General features: G+C 37.2%; 1 protein-coding gene across 1 annotated transcript; it reads right to left on the reverse strand.

Annotated features, from left to right (window-relative positions):
• Positions 1-915: 915 nt before the first annotated feature.
• On the reverse strand, positions 916-21,580 carry LOC106138485 (uncharacterized). The gene is made up of 7 exons (XM_013339643.2): positions 21,416-21,580; positions 8,107-8,663; positions 6,402-6,545; positions 5,623-5,718; positions 3,659-3,771; positions 2,530-2,645; positions 916-2,156 (listed from the first exon to the last, which is right to left on the reverse strand). The coding sequence occupies exons 2-7, from the start codon at positions 8,224-8,226 to the stop codon at positions 1,597-1,599; spliced, it is 1,149 nt and encodes a 382-aa protein (XP_013195097.2). The 5' UTR covers positions 8,227-8,663; positions 21,416-21,580; the 3' UTR covers positions 916-1,596.
• Between the last annotated feature and the right edge of the window lie 1,974 nt (positions 21,581-23,554).

The raw sequence follows: 23,554 nt of genomic DNA on the forward strand, positions 1-23,554 counted from the left end.
GCGTCGGAAACTCACATTGGCGCCAATTTTAAATTAATGTTTAAAGGTACCTACCTACCTGTTATGTATGTATTACATAAATAATAGTGTTTACGGTATGCCTTTTTTTGTTTTTGAAGGGGAAATCTTTTTTACGGTCTGTCTCCCGTGTCTTCAGCCGGGAGAGTGTGGGACTCCTGGCATCGAGTGTGCCAGCCTACCGTATAAAACCCCTCCGGTGCGCCCTTCTGCCTACTCATGGCCTACGCATAGACGTATTCAAAATTATTTACTCAAATTATGCTTTCATACAACTTCCATCGTGTGTTCCAATATGTATATGTATACATATAATATGTGTAAGCGTCTTTTCGAGACTGTTGGCTTTGTCTGCTCTATAAGGGCTAAAGTCGTGACATATGCATGTATGTAAATAATACTTTTCTAATTTCCTGCTACGACACTGTAGATATCCGTGACCACATCAGGTCGCCTGGATTAGGTATTCCAACCCGAGCTCTGATTGAAAATCTGGTACGGATTCAGCCGGGAATACACTCCAACAACAGCGCAACGAAGCTGTTTCGCTAAAATGTAGCGGCAATAAAAACTACTCTTATCCAACTCAACAAATCTATATCATCTTAGAAGTTAATGATGAAATTTAAGATACACCACTCATTAAAATGACGTAGGCATCAACTAAGGAATTTAAACAATTCTCATGGGCGCAATACACCTAGCAAAATGGTGGTTCATATTTTCTAAGTTTTGTTCTTCTTTATAGTAATTTTTTAGTGGTTTTGAACAGCATCGATATGTTAGTGAACAAAGTGGTAGGTATTAAAACCAAGTAAGTAGTTAACTAAATAAGGTTCTTCTTTTTGATAAATTAGGTCTGGCAGGCGAAATAAAAAAGATATATTTTGTCTCAAACAGTTATAATTTATATCAAAAATAATTATGAAATAGTGACTCCAATTCAAATTTTATTAAGATTAATTAAATTAACTCTTAAAACTTTGGTTATTAGGTAACCTAAATGTACAAATATTTATTAAAGCCAAGTTACATTATGTAGAAGGCTAACGTAGGTACCTATATAGGTTGAAATTTATTGCATTATCTACTAAACTATTTGATAGATAAAAATATATGAAGCACCAAATATACACAACAATTTGTTTCTTAATTATCAAGTAATTGTGTCGGTGGTTTTTTAGTTACTTCACCGATAATGATTTAAATATAGGTAGACAGGTAGGTATAAGGTATAAGATAGGTACATAGTTTATTCTAATGTATAGACAAGTATGATAGTCAGAAAGTATGACAACTTCGTTACAATTTTAAGTTCAGTAGCTTCTAACGATAACTTATAAAATTCTGTGACTTTTGTTTTACTCTGATAGGGGGTGGGTGTTACAGGATTTAACCGACATGGAAAGGTGGCTATGTAACCGATTTCCGATCTATGTATCACTTTTTTTAAGAAGAGCACTCCTTAACGAAATCATCTCATTTTAAACATAACACTGTATGGACTCTTGACTGAAAATTCCTTTATACATTTACACTTATAATCACATCACAACTCTAACACGATTAAGTATTTCATTACAGCGCCACATCTTTATATTTCCCTAAATCATCAGATTCATTGCCAACAGACGTATGACTATTTCTAATACCATAGAACACTCTCTCTCTAGACCCACTGAAACGATAAGGTTCATGTCTTAACAAATTCACACCATACGACGCGTCTTCCCGCTTATAATCCGGGTAAAACCTTGGATCATACTCTGGCGGATACATTCTTTGTTCATATGGATAGGAGCGATAATACGGATATGCTATTTCGCTCTTGCAATCCGCTCTGTCTTCGTACATATCGTATTTAGCCGGGTATTCATCTGTGAAGGCACCGACCACGGAGTGTCTCCTTTTGTAGGGGTTTTCATATGGTCCGGATCTAGGTCCTACCCAAGTGCCGTACATTTGCGGGACGGGGTAGGACTTGGGGAGCCCCCGGAGGCTGGCTGCGTACTGTCGCTCGGCGACGTGTTGCCAGTAGGCCGGCGGGGGCTGCGGCAACATCATGGGGGGGAAGCCCATGCTCATCGACTGCCGACTCGCTAGGTGGCGCCGCAAGTCCGGCATGGAGCCTGATTTCCCTGTTGACAAAACATTTGCACGATATTACTTATTTGAAGAAAAGTGTGATGTGATAGAAAGAACGCCACATCTAGTATTAATATATCTGTGGGTCCAACATTACAATATTTTAATCAACTTTTATTGGGTTTTCAAATGAAATCAAAATGAATCAGACTTAGATCTCTCACTTTCATCTTGGCTTTATTGATATTCGTTAAACTCACATTTAGCCGTATAGATTTAACTTAGTAAGATTAACCACGTAAGTACGAGGTAAGTAACTTCTATGCAAAATAAAAAACTTTAAGTTCGCAACCCTGAAACTAGCGTAATCCTTGAAAAAACACGTCTAACTATAAAATCAAGTTTGTGTTGCCTCACAAATCATACCAGAATCGGGCATAAACCCATCATTGGCGAATGCTGTGGGCGCGTCGGGAACGAAGTGGCTCGCGTCGAACTCGCTGCCGCTGCCTACCGCCGCCCCATTACTATAACCGGCTTTTCTGGAACATAAATAATAACTAATATAAAGATATCAGTTTACAGCACCACATCTGTTGGAATCATACGAAGAGCTTTCAATAGGATTTGCCCTCTACCCGTCGACGCAGAGTTTGGTTGAAAGAAAGGCTTTAACGCCCGGGGGCATGTTTGCGCCAATTACTTATCTGTGCGCAATTTCCATAGTAAAAAAAAAGAAGAAAAATCTTCCCGCCTTTTTGAACGTTTTTCCAAATGAATACACATCTTTTTATCGAGTTCAGAGTTTTATTTCGTCAAAAATTATAAATCAGGACTAGTCGTCCTCATCATGGTAATCATGTCCTCATCATCCTAATCTGAACTAAAATAACTCAAAATAGATCAAATTCGAATATACTTTTCACATTTTATGAACACAAAACCCTTGTTGTTATGCTTTTGTGCGAATTATCAGAAAAATACAAGCCCATGCCTACTTATTAATAAATTGCATCAATATCGGTCATGGAACTGTGTCATGATACGGTCCGGGTTTGTCGTGTAAACGGACAGATTTTCGCATTTCAAAATTATTAAAAAGACTTATGATATGTTAAGCAAACTACGCTTGCTTTTATAGGTGCCCAGCGGGTTGCAAATTCCAAAAAAAAAATAAGAAGAAAGCTAAGTACCTTCTTCTAAATCGTGAAGTTTTAGACGATAGACTTTCTATGTTTAAATATCATTAGAGGTAACCAGGTGAACCGTTAGAGGTAACCAAGTAACCAGAGAATTACATACAAACATACGTCTATATCCCGTGCGGGGTAAACAGAGCCAACAGTCTTTAAAAGAATGAATGGCCACGTTCAGCTTTTTGGCTTAATGATACAATTGAGATTCAAATAGTGACAGGTTAGTCCTTCCCTTAGTCGACTTTTACGACATCCATGGGAAAGAGATGGAGTGGTTCTATTCTTTTTTGTATTTATGCCGGGAACTACACGGCACAGAGAATTAAAATAAATTAATAGTAGTTAGGTTCAAGACAAACCTAGCTTCTCTCAGCGCGTACGCCGACTGCACCAGCACCACGCCGCACACGACGGCGGGCAGCCGCGCCACGTAGCACGCCAGCTCCGCGCCGCCGTACACTCCTTGGAGACCCTGACGAGGAATGTCGGTATTTTACATATGTACTAATAAATAAAAAGATAACGTCTGTATCAGGTTTTTTGGGCTTAGTTTTCCGCATAGAACACAGAGATGCTTTCGCATTCCAAATTCAAAATGCAAAAATTTTTTTCATAATTATGGGACATTCAACATCACTAAATTGTCATACCTATATTTTGGTTTCACAACATTGGTTGACGTCAAATAAATTACTTTACTGCCGCTTCCAAAGCATCAGAGCAAAAGAAGCGGTAACGAACGGCACTGCAGCATTTTCGTCAATAACCAACTTCACAATTATCCAAACTTAGAATAGAAAAACAGACGGAAGAATACATTGTAATGATTTATTCATTTACACGATAAATACGAGTATCATCAGTCCCACGTTTGAATAACTTTTGCCTCATATTTGCTTATTGAGCTGCTTTCAACATAACCAAACCATGTTAAATACCATTTTTCATTCGCCGGAGATGAGATCGTAAGCTATTGAGAAAATCCAGCGAATCTATACAACCTCTGTGATAATGTCAACAGGTGATCCTTATTTTATTGATCCAGCTTCTATTATGTAGGTTATATTAACTTTAATACTTATATTCTGTGGTAATAGTGCTTATTAATAAGATGGTGATAATTATTTTATCATCTTTTATGATTTTCTTTTAGGCGATGGGCTAGCAACCTGTCACTACTTAAATCTCAATTCTATCATAAAGCCAAAAAGCTGAACGTGGCATATCAGTCTCTTCAAGACTGCTGGCTCTGTCAACCCCGCAAGGGAGATAGACGTGACTAATGTATGTATGTTACATCACAGTCGGATGGTACGCACGGCCGAATCATTACTAAGTACTTATTAGTTCTACTTAGTAGATTCGTATCTACTTAGTAGAAAAGGCACTCTTAGAGTGTGAAATCTGATTTGTATAGGTAACTGGCACGTGCGTGACAATATCAGATCGTGTTGACAAACAACATTAAGTAGTTTACTATAATCGTATAGATATCTATGGAGTATTCCATTTCAGCGTGACAATATCAGATCGTGTTGACAAACAACATTAAGTAGTTTACTATAATCGTATAGATATCTATGGAGTATTCCATTTCAGCGTGACAATATCAGATCGTGTTGACAAACAACATTAAGTAGTTTACTATAATCGTATAGATATCTATGGAGTATTCCATTTCAGCGTGACAATATCAGATCGTGTTTACAAACAGCATTAAGTAGTTTACTATAATCGTATAGATATCTATGGAGTATTCCATTTCATTCATCATTACCTTTAATGTTGAAGTATGATCAAAGACCACCGTTTAAGGACCAATAAGAAATTTTAATGGTAAATAAGTGTAGGTACTTAAATTATTATAAAGTCGGGTCGATGTTCTCACCGGGCCCACGAACATTGGCAGCAGCACTCATGTGCGTTGTCACTTAAATGTAGACCTTGGCATTTGTCAAACCGTCAAAAACCAAGCGGCAATTGAATGAAACCCATACATATGATCACGTCTATATCCCTAGCGGGGTAGACAGAGCCACCAGTCTTAAAAAGACTGATAGGCCACGCTCAGCTGTTTAGCTTAGTGATAGAATTGAGATTCAAATAGTGAAAGGTTGCTAGCCCATCGCCTAAAAGAGGAATCCCAAGTTTATAAGCCTATCCCTTAGTCGCCTTTTACGACATCCGTGGGAAAGAGATGGATTGGTCCTATTTTTTTTTGTAATGGTGCCGGAACCACACAGTAATAAAACCCATTCGTTAGCTTTCATTGGTCTGGTGTATAACAAGCTTTACTTATAAGCTTATAAGAGTATATGCTTACCCAATGGCATATGGACATGTAGAAGACTAACGCACACTCCGGGATGAGCACCAATATGACTGCGATCAGCCACGAGAGGAGGCAGCGGTTGTTTTTCTGAAATGGTTAATATGAAAATTTTACGATTGCTCGAAATACCTACCTACTATCAAAGAAGGAAATGTAATTTCCTCACTTTTCAAAACTTTTCCTCATTTTCTCGAAGTGCTCTGAATCACAAAGGGTTTTAAAATTAATCAAATCATTTATCATCATCAGATCATTTCAGACGTGTACAAAACGCTTTAGATTAATTATTAAAAAATTGGTTACACACATCATGTTCTTACCAAGGAAACGCATAATTTTTCCGTTAGTAGGTATATTATGTTATGACTATAATCGTATGTGAGATTTATGTAATGTCTTTGAACGTGGTGCTCCTTAGATTATGATTCTGGATTGGGTAGTTAAATTTATACAAAAAGCGACTCCCGTCTGACCTCCATAAGCTTTGCAGGGGAGCCAATACATATTAATCCATATACTTATAAAATCATGGTCACTCATCCAGTTGCCCGAATATGAAGCCTAGGTTTCCTCACGATGTTTTTCCTCAACATAAGAGCATCGATTAGCACTCAAACTAATGTAAGTACATAACCCAAATGTAATAACAAAAACCATAACATATGTATTATGTTATAGTTTTTGTTGTGGGATTTGAAATAAAAGTATCGCACTTTTATTTCAAAACCCACGGAAATGTTATCGATTTTGATAAATTCTGCGATACTTACAGCGATCAAACCATGCACAAGAATGACGGTGGCCGCGATGACGATGACGTAGCACAGCATGAGCAGTGCCGACGGGATAGGCAGACCGTTCTGAGACTCCACCACCCATACTACTTCGTAGATTAGGGCTATTGCGTACGCGACCTGAAAAAGAGGATCAGAAAATGTAAAGGAAGCCTTATTATTACATACTTATGACATAAACATAACAAGCCGAGTGATTTCCATCATTTTAGAATAGGACCACTACATATATTTCCCATGTATGTCGTAACTGACTAAGGGAAAAGGTTTGACCGTTGGCTCGGCTACTCCACAAGGGATATAGACGTGATTAAACGTATATACACATAAAACCCTCTTTCCGGCAAGAGTAGGCAGAAAAATCTTTTCACTTGTCACATCACAATCTCTGAACTGAATACCTACTTCTTACATTTCTTCTACATTCATGCAAAGCTTTACTGTACTTTCTGAACATAACTGTCGGATTTAGATAGTTTTTCGATATTTAAGTTAATGTTTACCCTTTTAAGAACTGAAAAAGTAAAATAAGGTATATGACAAATACCCCAAAGTTACGCATTGTGTTTTTCCCATAGCGTTAGATCTAAGGTTAAAAAAGTAGTTGTATAGATATGTCAACTTTACAATTGGTCGCAGTAGGAGCCCAACCCGGTAAGTAAAGGTTTCCAAGGCTTCCACGGCTTAAAAGTGGCTTTTATTTTGTGATAAATAAGTATCAAATGACATCAGATAAGTCCACATGTCTACGCAATCAGGTAAGCAATAACAATTTTTGAGTTAAGCCATAAATTTCAAACACGCGGTACAATCTCGCTTTCAAATCTTTTCATTAAATGACCAGCAATCTCAAAAATACCTTAGAAAACAAGGTTACAAGGTGGTGAATGGATTCGTAAACAAGTTAATGCACTTATTAGAACTAAGTACCCACAGTAGAGTACTTTAGCTTGCATGAACATAGTTCACTTAACTTTATTCTGCATGAACTGAACACAAGTTTAACTCTCACTTTTACGGCCAGTTTCGTAGGTTAATGACATAACTGTGTACGGAATTGCCTTAAAGCACGGTCTATCTGATATTCTGCTCACGAGCCCTTGGTGACTTGAGATAATGAGGCCGAGTATTGTTTGTAAATTGTGATTTTTGTTAAAATTGTAGAGATTTTTATAAGATTACTAGGTAAGTCAGGTATACCTACTTGTATAAGTAACATACATCGAAAAAAAAGATTATATACTTAACTAGATAGGGAAGATTTCATTAAACCTTCGTTAACTACACATTAGAATAAAAGGAACAGCCAAGTACTTCGATAGGTTACTAATGCAAATGAACGCGAATATAAAGCGTTCTTCATCAAACTCAATACAGGCAACCTACTCGTAACAGCTTTCGAAATAGAAGTTGAAAATCTTTTATGGAACGCTACGCCAATGAGGATTCACTACGAGCGCTACGATTGCAGCGAACGCTACCATTTTTGGATTATAGGTACGGTAATGGCTCTTCCGGATACCTGTATAAGATTCAAACTAATTAATGGTATGTGCGGTCTGTTTATCATTGGCATCGATACCACGAATTGGCGGCGGAGGCACATAATAATAACACATAAATCAATTCGGAACCTAGACATAATTTATGTTTAAAAGGTAAAAAGTAAAAGAAATCTTACCAAAGCGTAAGCAGCTATAAAACCAGCAGCGGCCGTGACACTGCAGCAGAATATCCTGGTCACAGCCGGCTTCATCCGGATCTTCGACTCCACCTCACTCAACTCATTGCTCGTCGACATCTTGGCTCTTGTAAACTTTTATTGCGAGCTTAACACATTTCGTGGGAACATCACTTGACTGTCTTCCGTTTCTTGGGAATTGTCGCGAAGTTATGATGCTTTAGGTGGCTGGCAGTGATTCATCTGATTTATAAAACTTATTTTTCTGATTAAAAACTGATATTAATTATTTATTATCCTTATTTCAGGTGGGTATTACTGTGTTGTTTAGGTCTTTATCTTCTTTTATTTATTTTATGGAGTTGTTCTTCAAAAGTCATTTTATTGTTTTTATGTAGGTACTTGTTCTTCAAATGTCTTTGTTTTATGTTGTCAGCAATTTTTTTTCATTTAATTTATTTATGTTCTTTCGTATACAGTGGATAAAGGTTGAAAAACTACATCTTCTCATTGAAGTAGAGGAGTTAGTTTTCTTAAAATGATGCAATGCAAGTGATCTGAAAAAAAAGAAACAAGTATTTTATTTTAAAAAATACCTAGTACCAAACATCATTAAAAGAAGACCAATTGATCTAATATGTCACGTAAGCAATTTCCCAGTAACTTTATGGACATTTATCACATTTGGTTTCTCAAAGGATGTATGATGCGAGAAAGAGATAGCCCTAGAATATCACGATGCAGGCTGTGATCCACTAGCCTATTCATGAATTGTGGTGGTTTTTATTACAACAAAATTTGGTCTAATCCACCTAAGATTTGGGTAAAAATTTAATCGGAAGACTACATTAACTGCTTACTATCAGAGACGCCTATCAACTTAAACAAAAAATGCCGGCAACAATTCAAAACAAAACCCTCCAACATCCGCGCCTACGCATACCAAACAAATCGGCAATTAAACCTTTTGTTAAATAATGATTATTTCTTGTCTGCCCCGTGGGAGCCAGGCACAATGCTGGGAGAATATGCTACTGATTAAATGTTAGCATTGGAATATGCAAACGCGAGCAATGGCCTCGATCAAGCCTCGATGTAAATGTTTTGATTGTGTCTTCAAAACATTCATTCCTTTTTCGTTCCTACTTTAAAAGTAGACGCGGGTAGGTAGACACTGGTTTTTTTTATCTCGGGTAGGTCTTGGTGGCGCACGAGCATCCGGTTAAGCGAGACATTGAACATTTAAAAACCACATCAAATTTAATTATGTAGGTAATTAATTTTTAAATAGAAATTATATTGGTGGTGGATTTTTATTAGCCCTTAAAAGGCCCTAACTTTTCTTTCTCTTAAATATACTTTTGAACCTCTTATTGTCCTATAAGACAAATACAATTTTTAATAATATGTAAAGATAACGGAATGGAACTGTAACTGTAACTTACATTGGCGTGAGATAAGATCTCAAGAAACCTTAAAGTAGGTCTAATTTTAGTAATTTCTCAAAGTGTAACTTATCTTTTACCGGTTCCGTTTGATGACAGAATAAGCATAGCTATAATAGCGATAATTCGATGATTTTGCGGGTGTCATCAACCTCTAATGACCACGAAATAGCCCACTGACCGTCATACCGGTACAAAAAAATATAAACACATCTTACTGGCTACTTAAAAGTTAACAATAATGATTTCTTAAGTGAGTGTAAAGTACCTCGAGAAATGTAGGCCAATGTCATCATTTCACGAAGTTCACGCAAGAGTAATATACAGAAACCTGCAGAGAAACATGAACCTATTTTCATACAAACCAAAAAGAAAAGACAGTCAAAAACGTGTAATGAATTGTACAGTCGCCTGCAAAAAATATGACCCTCTCGAAAAAAAAAGAACTTCTGTTCCTTATCTCCGGTTTTTTCTATGTGCAAATGAGCAAATTTAAAAATTCTAACATATTTACGTTTGCAAATAAAAACTGTAAATTAACATTACGATTTTAGTTGAATATACAAAAGTTGACTTGAAAAGTTTGAAATGTGTTTTTTTTTTCTTTTTTGTAAAGTAATCCTTTAAATACTAAAAAGACAGTCACAAGTATGATGTATGCTGACTCATGCGCAAGTGCAGGTGTTTCTAACATACAGGTGGGCGGACAGATCACCTCGGTGGAAAACCTTGGCCCAGTACAGATCTCAATACTACATATCATCCAACTAACCATCTGAAATAGGTGTATTTTTGATATACCTAACTACCTATTTGATTTAGGCACTTCTAGTTATTACATACAGCCAGCAAAATCAACGGGTTATATACTTTGGTTTCAACATGTAAACATTCATCTTCAATTGGCAGACATACATAATTTGCTACCCAACAATTTTAAAAGGGAGCACTCCATTTCTTTCCCGTGATTGACGTAAGCGTCGACTAAGAGGACAAGCATAAGCATTATCATCCCGCGTAATTAACATTACCAAAGCTGGGTTAATTCTTTGGGCTAAGGTTTGATTTATGTCCACTAAGGTCAGAAAGGAACTTGCTTCTGTTAAATACCCTCCTGGATTATGGTCATAAGCGGTCCCTGGGCTAGTCATCATTACTTCGAAAAAGAAGAGGTACGTTGACATAACCAGATATTCTTCGCGTAAAACAATGCATAATGCAAGGACAAGAAAGAAGGTTTTGTCAATGAAACATTCAATCATTGATGATTCATGTCTGCTCATTCAGTATGCATATACTATACATTATTATTCCTTATGGGGTAGACATAGCCAACAATCTCGAAAAGACTGAAAGGCCACACTCATTGTGTGCACTAAAGTTTCATATTTTTCCGTATTTTATGAACGAACTAATATAATTATAAGACATATTATTGGCACATTTTTTTACAGACATGGCTTATTTGCCCTTCAATAAAGGATAATACAAATGTAATTATTGCCTACATAACAAACCTTGATAACAGGAAAGTTGCAAAAATGATTACTTAATAGTAATAATTTAATTACCTCAAGTTGGTAATAAATCAAAAAAGGGGAAATCTGCAGCGAATTTAATCGGTTTCCTAAATTAATCAACGATGAATAAAAACATACCTACTAGTCATTGCAGATATTATATACTGAACTACGCCAGCGGGTCCACAAAGATAAAGCGAAAAATTCCCTTAAATGTAATTTCTGTTCCCGCGGAAATATCGAGAAATCCGCTTGTAGTACACATAAGGAACCTACAAATCTCTAGACACGGTTTTATTTTTTTGCAAAAAAATTTACAGTAATAAAATTCACATTGAGAAAAATTATTTAAGAATCGTCTATTGCATCGCGAACTATAAAACTCAATTAAAACAAACGCAATAAGCGGAAGATGCTATAATTAAGTTAGATAATGTTCGGTCCACATGCAACTGATGTAAGATTTCTAGATACTATTTTGTGATTCTTCTAGTAAAAATTTTATACTGTTCCAGCAATACAATTTTAGTTGTCAATATGTGAATCCTACAAACGTGTCGTCTCTTTTTCTAACGGGGTAGATGTAGTCACAAGAATAGGAAGTCATGTTTGTGACGTTAAGTAAAACGTCGCAGGCAAAGGTGTAGAGAGGCAATTAAAAGATTCATAGGATAACGACAATATTTATTACACAAGTTTGAGGGCGTTAATAAAAGTTTAAAAACACGAGATCCAGCAAACAGTCGCCTGAGGATAGCGAGCTACTTAACTTGCTGAGCGCCGAAGTTAGTGGACTCCGGTCCGAAGGTCCGAAGCGTTTATACGAGTATATAGGAACCCTGGGCGGTGAATTGAAAAGATAGAGTTTGCAAAGCCTTCCTCTTGATAATTTTTTACAATCCACTCGGGAAGCACTCACTATTTACTCACTAAGCAGCTCACACACACTATGATATTTCTTATTATTTTCTTTAATATAACCACTAGTCTGGTAGAGAAGACCAGATCAGCATGAAAAATTAATGAGGTCTTGAACTTTAAAACAAAAGATTGAGAACAGGAACGAAACTTGAGAGAAAATCTATTTTCTGACGAATAAGTGCGTTTGGTCTCAATCTGCATATGGGCTTTAAGCTCAAATAATTACTAGACTCGGTCTTGCCTTGAAAATCGCTGCTGTAGGCATAGGCAACGGCGAATAGTAAACAATATTAAGCTTACTATACCGCCGAACCAGGAAGACATACAAGTACCCATGTATTTCCTTGTAATTTCTCTCTAGAAAAGGTACATACTGGTTTTTATCTTTCGTTTACATAATTGAGGCCTACCACGCACTTTCATCGCAAACCGTGAAATTAATTCAACCTTTATCTTCACTACCGTAAGACTACCGTAATATCTTCTAACATTACCAGATGTTTGTTGTTTCTTAAATGTATTTTATTTTTATGTAATTCATATTAAAATTTTATTGTAGCAACTCATCCCAATGGGCGGATTGTCAAATGATTGACAAACGAGTTATTCCCCGTAGCATAGCATGAAAAACTATCGCCTTTTGCTTTTTATTATTACGTGAAAAGGGATAGCGATAGCTTCTCAAGTAAACTGTTTTACAACTTACGATTTTTATTGGAAAAATATTACTCTATTAGGTAGAATCCGTATTTACGCTATTATGGATGCGCATTATTAATAAAGACACGTTATAATCGTTATGATAAAGCATAAACACTTATTAGTTTAATCCGTCTATGAATAGAAACGTATTGAGTTCTATTTGGCCTACTGTACACGTACTTAAAAGATCTTAAAATTAAGGACGGGTAGCTCAAATTTAGACCTCACGTACTCGGCCTGGATTCTAGTAAATTTGTAACTATGGCACCGGATATCCTCCACTTAACTTCAAGCAGGGTGTTGCAAACAGGAGGTTACCATTTATTATTTAGCATAGTGATTGCTATGCATAATTGTGTGCATGTCCTTGCAGTCCTTTCATTGCTTAGAATCATAGCACAGCCAACAAAACTATTTCATTATCGAGTAAGTTGGGATTGTCGAATTAACACTAGTTATTCGCCGCGAACACTTATTTTTTACAACATACATTCTTGCCATCACGCCTCTCTCTCACTGAGGTAGGCAGACAGTATGGATTTCCACTTGCTACGATCCTTAGGTACATACCTCTCCAGCTTCCTCCACACTCATCACTCTTTTCATGCGATGCGATTCGACTTTTGTTAAGGTTGTTGTTAAATATTGCCTGCAGAGAAACATTGTTTAGCCTTATATGTAGTTGTAATTTGTATGAAATGAACGGGTCATTTCATACAAATTACAACTATAAGGCTCCCATGCAGGTGACTAGATATATGTACCGCTATCTCAGTGATATCTCACATCAGTTTTCACCAGAGAAGACGGAACAAACTCCAGAAGAGTGATAACACACACATTTGAAAACGCCCGTATAATTTCTCTTGACATGACAACAGAATTCTCGTTAAAATAAAATCTCATAAAACCTTATCATGACAACATCATGATAACCTAAACTAACCGAGTCGTGACCTCAAAACCCGACCTGATTGCAAGGTATCAGGGTTCATTTCACAAAACGCAGACGTTACAGTTACACGTACTTCCGTCGGGGCGTGATAATATGGCTTTCGACGTGAGTGGAGTTCGAAGTGAGTTCACTGTCTCAAAGGTATTACGTGAAAGGAATATAAAGGCAATGTGTGTGACACATGAGGCTTTTTCCAATTTGATCATGCCTTTATCCCTTACGGGATAAACAGAGCCAACAATTTTTCAAGACTCAAAGGCCAAGTTTAGCTTATATGACTTGGGATTTTAATAGTTACTAAGAAAAGAATCCTAAGTTTGTTTGGAAATTAGTTATTTTTGTCTGGCGGATATTATCTGTGAACTCCAACCGAAACGGGGAAGACAGAGTAGTCACAAGACCGTAGGCCATACACATATATCTTGGAAATAAAATTCACAAAGAGTCAAATGAAACACAGAATAGAATAACGGATTTAAATAATCAAATTCGCCAACAATAATCCCCGTTATAACACCTTAAATACTAGCAGACAACCGGATATGCTATATATTTTACGACCAAACCATAATATTATATTGAGTATTGTTGAAAATTCAAATTAAGTTGACTCAGACGATTAGCATGCGGGTCGCTTGCGCCGCGGTCATGGGTACATTATAGGAAAATCTTATAGCAAGTACCTACATACATAAATGATATCGCCGTGTGGTTCCCGCCACTTTGGAATAGGATTATTATCTTTCCTATGGATGTCGTAAAAATGACTAAGGGAATAGGAGCACAAACACGTACCTACTTACATCAAGTACAAGCCACCATGCTGTTCTAGTAGCAAAAAAGAACAAAGTGTGCACGGGAAGAGAATAAGTGTATAATAAAGTGTGCTCTGCCCTCACAGATTGTAAAAGTCAATCAAGGGAAAGGCTAATAAGTTTGGAATTTTTCTTTTAGAATGGATTGGCAACCTGTCACTATTCAAATCTCAATTCCAATAAGCCTTTCAGTCTTTTCAAGACTATTGGCTATTTCTACCCCGTAAAATAGAATAGAATAGAATAGATTTATTTTCAAAATTGGATACAAGGTATTACTTATTGACGTCACATAACTTAAATCTAATTATAACTACTACCGCTTCCAACGTGATATATATATAATATATATAATAATAACGTGATTTAATGCATCTCTTACAGTTTTGTTGTTAGAGTGATACAAAGTTACATAAGCAGTAATAACACTAGTACTGCTTCACAATATAACTGTGCGGGACACGGGTTTGTCTGAAGACGCGCCTTAGTATCCCATATGCACGAACTATAGGTTCGAAGGATTAAAACACCAGTCACCACTTTACTGTCTTTTATTGTCTATGATAATTGTCTATAAATCAATCTAGTCTATATCACTATATAATATATAAAATTGTTTAACTATTCCCGACACTTAAAACTGTTCTGTAACTGTAATTTGCCCGCACTATTCGATGTCGAATTCAAGTCAGAACTTACTCTGTATCTATAACTGTAAACTATATTTTATGCACTGTCTATTTATTCACTATCACTATGTACTGTATTAAATGCACTGTCTATTTATTCACTATCACTATTTACTGTATTAAATGCACTGTCCATTATTTCACTATCACTATTTACTGTATTAAGCTCGCACTATTATTTTCTCGTACTTTTCGATGTCGAATTCAAGGCACAACTAACTCTGTATCTATAACTGTAAACTATATTTTATGCACTGTCTATTTATTCACTATCACTATTTACTGTATTTAGCACTGTCTGTTATTCACTATTTAGCTCGCACTATTATTTTCCTCGGGCTGTTCGATGTCGAATTCAAGGCACAACTAACTCTCGGAGCAAACATTTCGTCTATATATACGGAATCAACCTGTTCCAGAATAATCCCTCTTTTTCTAGTGTTCGCATTCTAGAGCCATCTAGCATTTTCGAACTGTATTGATTGTTCTAGAAACCGTAGGGAGACATCTCGGAGCGAGTAGCGACATCACTTATTACTATTGGCGATACGTCAATGTAATGTCAATATACGTCAATATAATGGACATTGACGATACGTCGTAATTTTGGCACTATTGACTAGATGGCATTACTGTCTGCTATGCTTTTTCCTATATTTGCGCGCTAAATAGTTGTATGTCACGGTTTAAAAGATGGCGCGACCTGTACTGTTTGAGAATTAATATATTATTTTAAGTTGTCGCGTACATACTCCCGCCGTGCGGCGGCGGACTCGTCGCCGCAAATACTCCGTGGGAGCGACAACTGCTATTTCTTCTGTAAATTCTGTATGCGGAATTATAAGTCTCTGTATTCAGCTTCTGTGGATACTGCCATTTATCTATATCTCTGTTGCTATTACTGTACCATCGCGTCGGAGAAATGCTTCTATTTGTGTTCCTTTTGTCTATGTAGTGCGGAGCCGCGATGGGTCTTCTATAACTATTACAACTGTATCGCCAGTCAATGAAATTTCCTTCTCTATGATGCTCCCGCCGGTATCGGAGTGGAGGCGTATCTGTCTTCATTCTGTATTCTATTGCCGGGCCTTCCCGCCGGTATCGGACTTCAGGTATAACGGTGTTAACTCTGTACACGATTGGTGGGTCCTCCCGCCGGTTTTTACTCCACAAAAATCGGTGAGCATCTCTGTATTCTTCTAATTGACCACTATGTTTTCTATTCTGTTTGTTCTCTATTTTCTTCTGTCTATATGCCTGTTCGTAAATATTCGGTTTCGCGATCTTCTTTTGTTTATATGTCGATGCTGTCCTATACTCTCGTTTAATGACTGTTTTTCTTCGCCGTTTTTGATTCGGTTTTCCTGTTTCTTTTCCTCTGATTGCATTGTCTATTCTATCTTTTTTGCATGTTCTATAATGGTGTACTCGATGTTCCGAAACTCTATTATTTAAACCATGTAATACCCATCCAAGTGGGGTGAGGGAGGCAACTGGCTGATTCAAATTCCCTCGTCGAACGCTATTAGCAATCAAGAGGTGCCAATTATCTTGGCCTATCAAAACTGTTGGTTGTCCTTGTCTGTATAACAACTTTTCGCGAATGTCGCGCAGGTGATCACAATTTTGGATGGCTTCCTCGGAAATATACTGTGATGATAGCTGTAGTCGCTTGATAGTGTGAGCCTGTATATCATACTGTTTACCACGTCCTTGTAGACTAATGGTCACACGTCTTGAGGTGCTGTTACATACTCTTGTTCCGGCTATGGCTTCTAACTGTAAGGATTCGACGGGTCCTTGGGCACCAATGCGATTAGCTGTGTCTTCATCTATCAAAGTTACTGTTGACCCGTCGTCAAGAAGCGCGAAGGTGTCGATGTAACCTTCAGGTCCGGATACTGTTACTGGCAATATCTTTAAGAGTATATTCCGATTCGATACTGTTGTCGATGTAACTATTTCTTTCTCTATCTGTTTTGCCACTGCAACTTCTCTATTCTGTTCTGTCTTCTTTGCAAAATGGAGCAGAGGGTGATGTGTGCGTTGGCAACTGTCTATTCCACAAAGGTGCGCTTTACACTTATGCGATGCTGTTTTATGACGGAGACATCTGTAACATAAACTGTTTTCCTTTGCTAATTTCCATCTATTATCACTGTTAGCCTGTTTGAAGTTGATGCAGTCCGCACTTATATGACCATACTTTTTGCATATCAAACAATTAGGCTGTCGCTGTTGAACTGTGCTTTTCTTTGAATCGTTGCTGTCTATGCTGAACGTTCTGTGTAACTGTTTCCTGTTATTTCTGTCTTTATTTTCATGGGAGCTTTCGATCACTTCTGGTGGTGCAAATTTTCCACATTGTTCAGCTTCTCTATTTATGAATCTGTTAAACTTCACTAAGTCTGGTTCATCTAGTTGTTCTGTATCTGTGACGAAATCAAACCATCTATATCGAAGAACTGGAGTTAACTTTTCTGTTAGTGCTTTCACTATTTCTGGATTGTGTAAGTAATATGTTCGCTTTAAAACCTGTAGAGTTGCCACACTATTCTGTACTTTACTGGCAAATTCGCATACGTCTTTTGGAGCATCTGTAGTACGTTGAAGATTGCGTAAACGGTCTAATTCTGAAAGTGCGATGGAATCCGGTCTGCCAAATCTGGTTTCTAATGTTTTTAATATATCTGTGGGCTTTGCGTTGGCTATCAATAAACAATTGACGGCTTCTCGAGCTTTTCCTTTAAGTGATCGACGAAGGCGTGCTGTATTTTCTATATCTGTGAAGTAACTAGCTGTTTCTGTAAATGCTGCACTGTAAGCTAGCCACTCTTGATATGCGCCATTAAAGTATGGTAGCTCTCCTATATATTTTGGTACAGTTGTTGGTCGCCCTGAGCGTGCTGCTAGTGCTATGGCCTCGGCTAATTCTGTTAAATTGATATTGCCCGTTGTAGTTGAAGTTGGTCTTCTTTCTTCCATATTTTCTATTTTGTTGTTTGATGGCACATTAAGGGGTGCAGAAAATTGCTGGATGCTATTTGGTTCCACCACGTCTGCTGTAGGTACCGCAACGCCCGATACGAAATGAAACGGACGAGGAGGAGCGTCACGGGTTGTGGTGGACTGTAGGACGTTGGCCGGTGTTCCCGCGTTTACTGTTGCTGTTGTGACGACTTGAACTGTAGGCTGTAATAAAGCGTCACGGGGTGCGGGAGGCTCCTGTATTTCTGTTTCCTGTTGTTCCAGCCACTGTGTTACACGATGTCGTGATTCGGTTTCGTCGATTTGGGACTCTTCTTCGATGTCGGTTTCCGCCGCCTCTATTGCGCGGAATTCGGCGAGTGCCATTTCATACTTGGCGCGAGCTACTTCCTTCCATGCGAGGGCAAGACGCTGTGATTTATTCGATTTTTTACTAGTTCTATTAGATTTTGCTGTAGGCTCTGTCATGGCCGTCGGTGGTACAGTAGGAGTTTCTATGGGCAACTGTACTTCTTCTGGTTTTACTTCAGCGGAAACTGTCGGTGTGTCGATAACGGGGGCCTGTCGGCGGGCCGCTCCGGACTGCGATCTTGTAACTGGCATGCTAAAAACCCTTAGATCCGGCTCGAAGGACCACGATGTGCGGGACACGGGTTTGTCTGAAGACGCGCCTTAGTATCCCATATGCACGAACTATAGGTTCGAAGGATTAAAACACCAGTCACCACTTTACTGTCTTTTATTGTCTATGATAATTGTCTATAAATCAATCTAGTCTATATCACTATATAATATATAAAATTGTTTAACTATTCCCGACACTTAAAACTGTTCTGTAACTGTAATTTGCCCGCACTATTCGATGTCGAATTCAAGTCAGAACTTACTCTGTATCTATAACTGTAAACTATATTTTATGCACTGTCTATTTATTCACTATCACTATGTACTGTATTAAATGCACTGTCTATTTATTCACTATCACTATTTACTGTATTAAATGCACTGTCCATTATTTCACTATCACTATTTACTGTATTAAGCTCGCACTATTATTTTCTCGTACTTTTCGATGTCGAATTCAAGGCACAACTAACTCTGTATCTATAACTGTAAACTATATTTTATGCACTGTCTATTTATTCACTATCACTATTTACTGTATTAAATGCACTGTCCATTATTTCACTATCACTATTTACTGTATTAAGCTCGCACTATTATTTTCTCGTACTTTTCGATGTCGAATTCAAGGCACAACTAACTCTGTATCTATAACTGTAAACTATATTTTATGCACTGTCTATTTATTCACTATCACTATTTACTGTATTTAGCACTGTCTGTTATTCACTATTTAGCTCGCACTATTATTTTCCTCGGGCTGTTCGATGTCGAATTCAAGGCACAACTAACTCTCGGAGCAAACATTTCGTCTATATATACGGAATCAACCTGTTCCAGAATAATCCCTCTTTTTCTAGTGTTCGCATTCTAGAGCCATCTAGCATTTTCGAACTGTATTGATTGTTCTAGAAACCGTAGGGAGACATCTCGGAGCGAGTAGCGACATCACTTATTACTATTGGCGATACGTCAATGTAATGTCAATATACGTCAATATAATGGACATTGACGATACGTCGTAATTTTGGCACTATTGACTAGATGGCATTACTGTCTGCTATGCTTTTTCCTATATTTGCGCGCTAAATAGTTGTATGTCACGGTTTAAAAGATGGCGCGACCTGTACTGTTTGAGAATTAATATATTATTTTAAGTTGTCGCGTACAATAACATAACGGGCTGGTCGCGTGCGCGATAACATCGTAACTTTGTTAATGCTACTCGTGTCTGGATGAACAGCTTCCTCGGTTGGGGGACCACTAAACATTGGTTGAAAGAAACTAGATTATCTCAAAATTTTTATAAAGTCCCCCTTTTTACTACGCTTTTATTAGCTTGGGTTTGGATGTATGTATGTAGGTATGTATGTATGTACATTAGTTGAAAGAAACTAGATTATCTCAAAATTTTTATAAAGTCCCCCTTTTTCCTCTGTCTGTATGTATGCGTTTTCTTTTTGCTTTATTATATTTTTTTATTCTTGGTCTTCCTCTTACTCCCTTTTCATTAAATTTTCCGCCTACTATAGTTTTAAATAATTACAACATACCAGCGAATAAAAAAAAATACAGGGAAAAGAGATGAATGGAGGAAACTTCACTTAACTCCACCGACAAAAGTTAGTTCTTAAATTTAAGAAGAAAGTATGTATGCGCTTTTCTCCGAAAGTTGTGGACGGATTTAGTTCCTGTTGGAATTAAGATTTTCTGAGTAATGAGGGTTCATATTGAATTTAAGGTAATAGACAAAAGCTATTTATTTGATTTGACAAAATTTTGTAAGTTTATAATGAATTAAGTGCCTTTAAAGTGGCGGACAAAAGCTACTATAGTACCTATGGATGTATTGTAATAACTTTATTACTTTCAAATCATAGATTCCGCGCATGCCAAACCTTGAGCGCGTTGATATCTTTTCTATGGCTCTATTGCAAAATCAACTGTGACACACATTAGGTTATTAAAATAGAAATTATTATTTTTATTTAACAAATTTACAATATATATAAGAGTGTTATCCGTTTTTCTATAGCTACCTATATAAATATCGACTACATATATAAATATGTGACATATACATGTTTTATTAACATACATACATTTGATCACGTCTATATCCCTAGCGGGGTAGACAGAGCCACCAGTCTTGAAAAGACTGATAGGCCACGCTCAGCTGTTTGGCTTAGTGATAGAATTGAGATTCAAATAGTGACAAGTTGCTAGCCCATCGCCTAAAAGAGGAATCCCAAGTTTATAAGCCTATCCCTTAGTCGCCTTTTACGGCATCCGTGGGAAAGAGATGGAGTGGTCCTATTCTTTTTTTGTAATGGTACCGGGAACCACAGGGCATAGGTAAGTATAATTTGGTTTCACTTTAACCTTCATTTAAAGTTATAGTAATTTTGTAATATCTGAATTTTTGAAATGTAACTTCAAAGTTGATCTACAAGTCTAGTTACCTTTTATCCATCTAAAATACCAAATGAATTCATATGTTGTAACAATTATTAAGTAACAAAACGAAGGCTGCAATAAGTTCACACCCTGCCCCGGTATCACAACAAAAACATTTCGCAAGAACTTCGGAATATTTATATTTGTCGAGTTACCTCATACCTCTCATAGAAAAAAATATGTATGCACAAACCTCCTTCAATTTATTAAAACTCCAATTGGCTGTACAATAACACACACTAATCACTTACGAAATAAAAAATAAACGCCTATTTTCGTGAACAAATGTGAACACTGGCTGTTTCGATTAAAACTTTTTTAATAATTTTAAAATTGGAATGCGCGCGGCCGCGCTCGCTTACGGCGCAACACTGGGTCAAGCTTGTGATTGGTTGTGGTAACGCGGGAATGCACATGTCAAAATTACTTTGTTTTTTTTTTGTTGGTTTTATGATAATTAGTGGCGCAAGATAATTTATAGTTTCAAACATAGAGGAAAGTTTAAAGGCGTGTATTCGGTTTGGTAGTTACAAATAGAGCGTTTAGTATTTCGCGAATTCCTGCGATCGTAATACCAATTTATTGATAATTTCGATGTTACCTCATGATATGACACACATATTTACAAATTGAAATAATTACTTAATTCATTAACTTCGGTATTCGTGCTAGCAATTATTAGATATTCGATCATACTCAATATTAGTGTTTTTAAGGAAATAAGGACGAAGCAATTAATGGCGTAGCTTTCAAGAAGATATATTGTGAGTAGACAACCTTTGGAAGATTCTTCAAGGTCAGCGAAGTGTTTAGGTATGACTTCCTTGGTGATTCATTGAGTGAGCTAACACTCGTCATCAAAAGGGCTGTATGCCTTTTTTCCTTCACTTATATAATATTAAACTTTGCTACTAACCGATGCTCTTACGGTGAGGAAAAACATCGTGAGGAAACCTGCACATTTTAGGTAACTGAATGTGTAACCATGGATCCTATACGGGCTAGGTTTACCTGCATAGGTTGCAAAGGTCAGATGGAAGTAGCTTCGTGTAAAATCCTAACTCGCTCAATCTAGAATCCATGGTCAAAGGCATAGCCCGGGCTCCTCTCCAGAGAGGTGAGGATGTAAATGGGACTAAAAGCCCTGGCTTTAAACATTATATGTATACCCTTCCTCCTGACTATACGCTACCTCCTAAACTTCTATTACGTATCTGCTGACTAAGGATATCAGTAAAAACTCACAGGTACTCATCATTGTACCATCTCAGCAGTTTGAAGTCTTTACTGCTGAACAGAAGCGGAATAGTCATACGCATTAAAATTTTCAATACTTATATAAAATACATAATTACGTCGTTACGCCTTACAAATATTGAAAAGACTGACAGACCATGTTTAGCTTAGCTTGGTGATGGAATTAAGTTTTAAATATCAAGTAAAAGTACCCCCACCATTTTCACCATTTTGATATGACCGGTTGGAAACTGCGTGCTATAGAGAGAATTTTCCAAAATTTCTTATTAAATATGTTGGCTGCAAAATAAGTAACAGTGTAAAAAATGTTGGGTAGCCCGAATATCTAGGATAAAAAACTAGGCCTCAGGTGCGAAAGCGCCGCAGACAATGCAGGGCGCGAGTGACTCAAACCGCTGAATATTAAACAGCTGCGCATACGCCGACAAGAATGTTTGTACAGCACATGACACAAACCTTGTGATAAAAAATGTTTTTTTTCTAAAATTAGGTATTTATTTAAAACCATCTTATATGGTACACAACGTAATCCTAATTTTGGGGAATTCCTTGATATTATACGCAGTCGTAAATTATCGCTTAGTCGGTAGACAGAGACAAAAATAAGCTCCAGCATAAAAGCAGTTAGGTTCAAACCTTGATTGACGTTCACAATCTGCGCGACAAAGAGTGAGAGACTACCTACAAGTATAAAATTTCATTAGATTACATTGCAAAGGACTTTGGAAGAACATCGGAAGGCCACAAAAATTCCCACGGGAGTTAATAAGTTCATACATTTCTGATATTTTCGCACGCAAAGGCACAACACAAAGTAGAAGGTACAGGAAGTCGGAGCAGCGACCTTTAAGAATGCGTGGGTTTTGTTCGCGTTACATCAAGAATAACACGTTTTTGTACGTCTTCCATGGGACAGAGTCGTAAATGTGCGTAATGGTTACATTGTTTTGTTATGTCGCAAGCAGATGAACGCTTTATTGAACTAAGGAAATTTAATTAACATAACCTGAAGTTTGGGGTTGGTTAATGGCGTATAGTTGACGACTTTATACCTGCACATACCGCCATTTTGAAA

The sequence above is a fragment of the Amyelois transitella genome, chromosome 26 (genome assembly GCF_032362555.1).
Source record: "Amyelois transitella isolate CPQ chromosome 26, ilAmyTran1.1, whole genome shotgun sequence".
In the NCBI taxonomy this organism is placed as follows: domain Eukaryota; kingdom Metazoa; phylum Arthropoda; class Insecta; order Lepidoptera; family Pyralidae; genus Amyelois; species Amyelois transitella.

Coding starts and splice junctions, on each gene's coding strand:
- LOC106138485 (XM_013339643.2), bottom strand. CDS start 8,226: ATGTCGACGAGCAATGAGTTGAGTGAGGTGGAGTCGAAGATCCGGATG. Junction 5,719..6,401: donor TTGTGCATGGTTTGATCGCT/GTAAGTATCGCA, acceptor TAACCATTTCAG/AAAAACAACCGCTGCCTCCT. Junction 2,646..3,658: donor TACGCGCTGAGAGAAGCTAG/GTTTGTCTTGAA, acceptor TTTATGTTCCAG/AAAAGCCGGTTATAGTAATG.